Source organism: Canis aureus, chromosome 21 (genome assembly GCF_053574225.1).
Source record: "Canis aureus isolate CA01 chromosome 21, VMU_Caureus_v.1.0, whole genome shotgun sequence".
Taxonomy (NCBI): Eukaryota; Metazoa; Chordata; class Mammalia; order Carnivora; family Canidae; genus Canis; species Canis aureus.
Genome location: NC_135631.1, coordinates 12848461 through 12854460, shown reverse-complemented (window position 1 = coordinate 12854460; position 6000 = coordinate 12848461). Strand labels below are relative to the sequence as shown.

Genomic DNA, 6000 nt, shown 5'->3' with positions numbered 1-6000 from the left:
CTCTCCAATGAGCCCCTCGCAGGACATAAAATCAACTTCCCCTTTTCACTGCCTATCCCCAGGTCCTGGTCACCCCCCTCCATGAAGAAAGGCACAAAGTCAGGAATTGATGCTGCATCTTTTTTTTTTTTTTTTACTTTTGCCTTCTTAAAGCATGTGCTGAGCTGATGGATGAAGCAGTCTGGCAATTAAAAAGGCCTGGCGGTTTGGGCGGCGGCAGGGGGAGGCCAGATGAGGGCCCGGGAACAGCAAAGCCCGCACTAACTTTATAAAATATAAAACAAGGGAGGGGTGAAGGGAGGATGGAGACTTGTAAAATACAATATCTTAGGGGATTGGCAATAATAAAAAATAAGGTTCATTATTTACAAACAATTTCTGTTCTTGGTCTCTGTACAGTGGGGCGGGGGTGGGGGGGTGTGTCGGTATGTTGGTGGGTGTGTTTGCGGGGAGGGGGCGGGCAGGCAGTGGTCGTGTTGGTCATGATGAGAAAGGAGGGGGTTAGCCCAGTGAGTGGTTTATCTGAGAAGGACGGATGACTGTGGGAGGGAGGGGTGAGAACAGAGTGGTCGGCCCAAGGGAAGAGTCCAAATGTGGTGGGGAAAGGAGGGGCCCTGGTAAAGATTGGGGCAAAGATAGGGCTGGGGAGAAGTGGAACCCTTTCTCCTGGGGTGGGAGCCCAGGGGACAGGGGTACAAGCTGGATCCGGGTTAGAGAGCAAGACAATCCCTCTTCTGGGTGCCAGAGGGTAGGTCCTGTGTCCTGGGTCTTGGCGCGGCCTAGGAGAGTTTGATGGTGGTATTGGGGCCCAGATCCCTGGAAAGAGAACAGAAGTCTGGGGTGAGTCTGTCCAGTGAGGAGCTTCTCACCTCTCTGCATGCTGGAGCAGAATGTGGGTGGAGCCTGGGACCCTGGGATGGCAAAGGGCCAACCACTTACCTCTCACGGAACCACTCCTTGGGGTGAGAGAAGTCGGGGCTGGTGCCGTTTCCACCGATGTCTTTTGGCCAGGCCTCACTCAGGTACTTGGTGGTCTCGTGGGTGCTGTCCAGATGGTCATGCTGCAGGTGGTCCTGGGGCCGCTGCTCCGCCGGCCCCCCGGGGTTGATTTCCCAGCCATCTGGGGGCTCCACAGGCAGCAGGGCACCGCGGCCATCCTCCCACGAGCCTGCCCCCTCGTCATAGAACAGGAGGCTCCGGGAGGGCACTGGACAGAGAACTCATGGTGAGCTTCAGTGCAGAGGCTCCCCGCTCCCAGCCACATTCCCAGCCCAACAGTGAGGGATGAGGGCCCTGCAACTTTACAGGCCTGAGTTTGTTGAGCCCCAGTTCTAACATTTCCAATTGGTATGACCTCAGGTGAGTCAGGCCTTTGCTTTAACCTTTCTGAGCCTTAGTTTGCTCATCTGTAAAATAGGGATACTAGGGCCAACCTCATAGAAATGTGGTTTAATGAGACAATCTGGGGAAAGTGATTGAAAATTGTTTAGGGAAGAACTTGGAGAAAGTAGTTCTTCCTAAGCATTGGGTACCAGGGTGGGCATCTGAGAGTTGGGTTCTGATCCTGCTTCTACTAACTCACTTTCTGTGAGAACTTGAATCAATCTCTTCCCTTTTATTTTTAAATTTTTTTGGTGAAGATTTTATTTCTTTGAAAGAGAGAGCACAAGGGGGGGGGGTGGAGAAGCAGATTTCCCGGTGAGCAAGGAGTCTTGGGGGAGTAAAGGGGGGGTGGGAGGGAACAGCTAGGCAGAGGCTTAACCCCCTGAGCCACCCAGGCACCCCCTTTCCCATTCTTTTTTTTTTTTTTTTTAAGATTTTATTTATTTATTCATGAGAGACACAGAAAGATAGGGAGGCAAAGACATAGGCAGAAGGAGAAGCAGGCTCCATGTGGGGAGCCCAATGTAGGACTCTATCTCAGAACTCCAGAATCACGCCCTGAGCCAAAGGCAGACGCTTAACCACTGAGCCACCCAGGAGTTTGCCCACCCCCTTCCCCATTCTAGGCCCTAGTGTGTCCTTCTGGAAAATGAAGGAAAAGAAAACACATCTGTTGGATATCTCCTTTGTGCGTGGCATTGTGCAAAGCCCTTTGACCTGCATATCAAATCACTCATATCTCACTGAAAGTCCTGGGAAGGAGATATTTTTAGCTCTGTTTTATAGAACAGGTAACTGAGTTTCCAGCTTATCAGATACTTGGGCTTATGCTGGAAGCCAGAGGCAAACCCAGGTCCGTCTGGCTCCAGGATCTACCACCACCTTCCTGCCCTCAGGCCATGACCTAAGAGTCTGTGTAAAGGGCACTCCCTGCAACTGAGCAATGTACCTGCTCTGAAAGCCAGCCAGCTCTAGAAGCCAAGTCCTACCACAGGTGCACACTGGGAGTCTGCAACCCACTGCACTCACTCCAAGGAGCTCATTCATCCCCTCACTTCCTCAGACTCTGGCTTCATCCATCAACATGGCCTCCACCTTCCACATCCCTCTCTTCCTCCAAATTCACCGGAAGAGGGCCTCTCTGGCTTTGGAGAATGAATTCATGACTCTCAAGGCCTCACACCCCCTGCACCCCACCTCCCTCAGCAACTGTCCTGAAGAAGAGTCTCTGGCCACACATGTCCTGGGAGTGGCTTTCAGTCAACCACTCAACGCCTCCACTTCCTTTTCCTCTAACCCTCCCCACCCCTTCCACCTCTGAAGGCCCTGCTGGTCTAGCTCATTCTCCCTGCCTATCCCTCCTGAGCCCTATTCCTGCTGTCTCCTCCCTCTTTGACCTCCCATCCGTTTCCTTTTCCTCCTCCTGCCCTGCCAGACAATTCTTTCCCAGGGAGGAAGTTCCTCTGTAGGTCTACCTGAAGTCCCTTCTGCCTCTGGAAATCCATACTATTCTTTGCCGCACCCTCTACCAGTTCTCTCCTTGCCGCCCACATATTGTCTCTCTCTTCTCTCCTCTTGTGAGGTCTTCAAAAAGGGAGGGAATGTGCTCCTTTAGTAAGCGCCTGCTGTGTACTGAACCCTGTGCTAAGAGTGTATGTGCATCATGCCATTTGGTTGTGATGACAACCACGCTCAGTGAGTGCAGAACTGTAACTCCTGTTTTTTGGATGAAGACATTTAAAGCGTAGGGAGCTCAAGACATGTGCCCAAGGTCCCGCAGTCAGCAAGTGGTGATGGCAGGCATGACCAACTCTGAGGCCCAATGCTCTTTAAGCACCGTACCTCACAGTCACCCAGGGGATGGTAAAGGTCTGAGCCTGCAACCACAACTGCCCCTCCTCTGCACACGCCTGACACTACCAGTGGATCCTGGCTCTCCTTACACGGTGCTTCGGACAGTCACCACCAGCTTATTGGGTAGGGCGCTGGAACCTCAACTCATTTGTTGTCCCAGGTGTGAAATACTAATCGTTTCTAGCAGATGCCCATAACCACAGCTACTGTAATTCCTGGGGGTGGGGCGGTGGGAAAGGGCAGGGTGGGAACATTCCCACTATCCCCTAAACCACCCCCACCCCCGCAGGCCACTCTTGGGTGGGCTGGGATCGGGAAGCCTGCATTGTGGTCCCAATTCCACAATGAACATTGAATAAATCACAGACCCTTTAGGGCCTGTTTCTCCATTTGCAAAATGAAGAGGTCGAATGAGATGTTGCCAACCTGGAAGCCGGCCTCCTCTCTTTTATCTGGCTTTTGCCCCGAAGTTGAGACTGAGGGAAGGTAGCCTGGCTCAGGAGGCACTCACTCTGACTGGCTGTGTAGACGCTGTCAGTGGCCATGGGGTCTTCCTTCACAGTCTGGGAGCTGGAGGAGAACTCAGGGAGGCAGGGCACAAGTGAGCCCAGCACCAGAACGAAGCACAAGGCTGCCACCTGGTAGTAGAGGGGGTGGGGGTCAGAGCAGATGTGGGGGGTGTGCAACCCTGGCCATCCCCAATCCTTCTCCCCCAAAATCAATAGGTATAAAAGGCCCATATTTTTCCAAGAAAGTAGCACCCAGAGCCAACCACCTCCTAGATGTGGGGTCTTCCACCCTTTAGGGAGAAGGTGGAGGAGGCTGCTCAGGCCATCTCAGCCCATCGTAGGGTGGGGGGCCACCACAGTCAGCATTAGAAAAGGAGGGAAGTGGTAACACAGTTATTACCTATAAGGTAGAGGAATCAGGATAGGAAGAAAGGAGTAGGTGGGGGCTTTTAGGAGGAGACAAGGATGGGGGACAGAGCATCACACCAGATTCTCAGCAGGAGGAGCTAAGGGTCACACAGCTGGAACTAAGCCCTGCCCACATTGTAACTGCCTGACAGCACTAGGATCTCAGAGGGCCTGAGGAGCCATTAGCCGGGAGGCAGTAGGCTGCACATTTCCAGGACAGAGTGGAAGAGGGACCTGTGGATGCCTGAGCCACACCCTGCACATTCTTTTGGGTTTCTAGAGATTTACTCAGCCTCCTTCTCACTATTTGTTCCAGAAAGCAAGAACCAAGTCCGTACTTCCTTGTGTCTCCCTAAGCCCCTTCCCCCCGCAGGGTGTAGAAGCTGCCTCCTGAAGGAACTTGCCTTGCTATCCCCTAGCTGGGTTCATGTAAGTCACTACACATCCACATTGTGTTAGAATTGGTCAGGGATGGGCATGTTCTAGAAGGCTCCATGGGCTTGGGGAGAGAAGCTGGGGTCTGCAGGAGCCAGCTCGCCAGGCACTAGGATGGTGTGCCCTGGTGATGTTACCAATCCCTCAAAGCTCTGCCTGCCTTCCTAGAAAGCCAGCCTGGGGAAGACTCGTACTTGTGCAGCACTTACCATGAGGCAGGTCCCAGTCTGGGTGGCGGCCATCTTGTAAGGTCTTGAGATCTTGTTGGTGACCAGAGTCTGGAGTTTCTGCAGCTGCTGGAGCAGGGTCCTGAGGAGGGCACAGTGGTCACCCAGCAGGCTCTGCCCCAGCAGGCATCTCTGCCTCCTGGAGCTCTCCCAGGGAGCACCTGGGCTGGCTTCAGACTTCACTTCCACACCAGGAGCTCGTTTCAGTCAAGACAGAAAAGATTACCTCCCTCTTGGCTTCTCTGTGGTGTGGCTTGGGGAACTGGGGCCTGTCTCGTGGTGAATCGCTGGGTCAGTCTGTGGGAGCTCAGGTGTGCCTGTGAGGCTCCTGGCCAAAGTGGGCTGGGGAGGAGTGTCTGCCCCACCTGGGCCGAGGTCACCTTTTTCTTCACTTACACTAGCCAGGGCTACATAGACTTTCCTTTCTTTGTACCCCATATCTCCCAGAGCTGATAGAAAGGCTATGCCTGGCAGCTGTCTGGTGTATAGTGAGGGTCCGGTAAATGGTAGCTACCATTTTTGTTAATCTTGTTGCTGTTGCTTTTATCACAGCATCTGTAGCCTCACTTCGTTTATATCCATGCATTTCCACGTCAGTCTCCTTCACTAACTGTGGGCTCCCTGAGGGCGAGGACCGGGTCCCACCCAAGGTGGAATTCTCTGGGGGCATACACAGGGGGGTACTCAGCCCACGCTTGGCAAACAACAGTTTAATGGTCTCTTTCCTCCACCTAGCCGGGCAGTGGGGTTGCAGTTACCAGAATGTACAGCAGGTGGCGAAATAGCTCCAAGGGCCTGGCCCTATTTTGGGCCAGAGTGGAATCTGGGCCAGAGGTAGAGGGGTGAGGGGTGCGGGCTCCCGCCCCCCTTCCCTGAGTGGGGGGCATTCTCCAGGTCAATCGGGGGAGTGGCTGGATCCTGCTGGAGAGGCTGGGGGAGAAGGAAGGAAAGAAGGAAAAAGCCTTCTGTTGAGCACCTGCTACATACCAGCTGTCGCCTGTCATTTTAAATTACCCCAGCAAATAATTATTAGAGACCTACTGTGGGCTCATTGCTAGGCACTATCAAGAATTCAGAATAACCATAAAAAAAAAAAAGAAGAAAAGCTAACATGAATTGAGTATCCTTAAATGCCAAGCACAGAGCTGGGCCCCAAATCCTGTGAGGTAGGGCTTCTATCATCC

At 53.1% G+C, this 6000-nt stretch overlaps 1 protein-coding gene across 2 annotated transcripts in view; it reads right to left on the bottom strand.

Annotated features, from left to right (window-relative positions):
* Nucleotides 1-106: 106 nt before the first annotated feature.
* The window catches only part of CREB3L1 (cAMP responsive element binding protein 3 like 1), a 35527-nt gene continuing 29633 nt past the window's right edge, over nt 107-6000 (bottom strand). For both annotated transcript variants that reach the window (XM_077863051.1, XM_077863050.1), the window contains exons 9-12: nt 4799-4898; nt 3749-3875; nt 940-1207; nt 107-816 (exon numbers count right to left, since the gene is read on the bottom strand). In XM_077863051.1, the coding sequence (XP_077719177.1) occupies nt 780-816; nt 940-1207; nt 3749-3875; nt 4799-4898 (532 nt within the window). In that variant the 3' untranslated portion in view covers nt 107-779. The remainder of the gene's footprint in view (nt 817-939; nt 1208-3748; nt 3876-4798; nt 4899-6000) is intronic.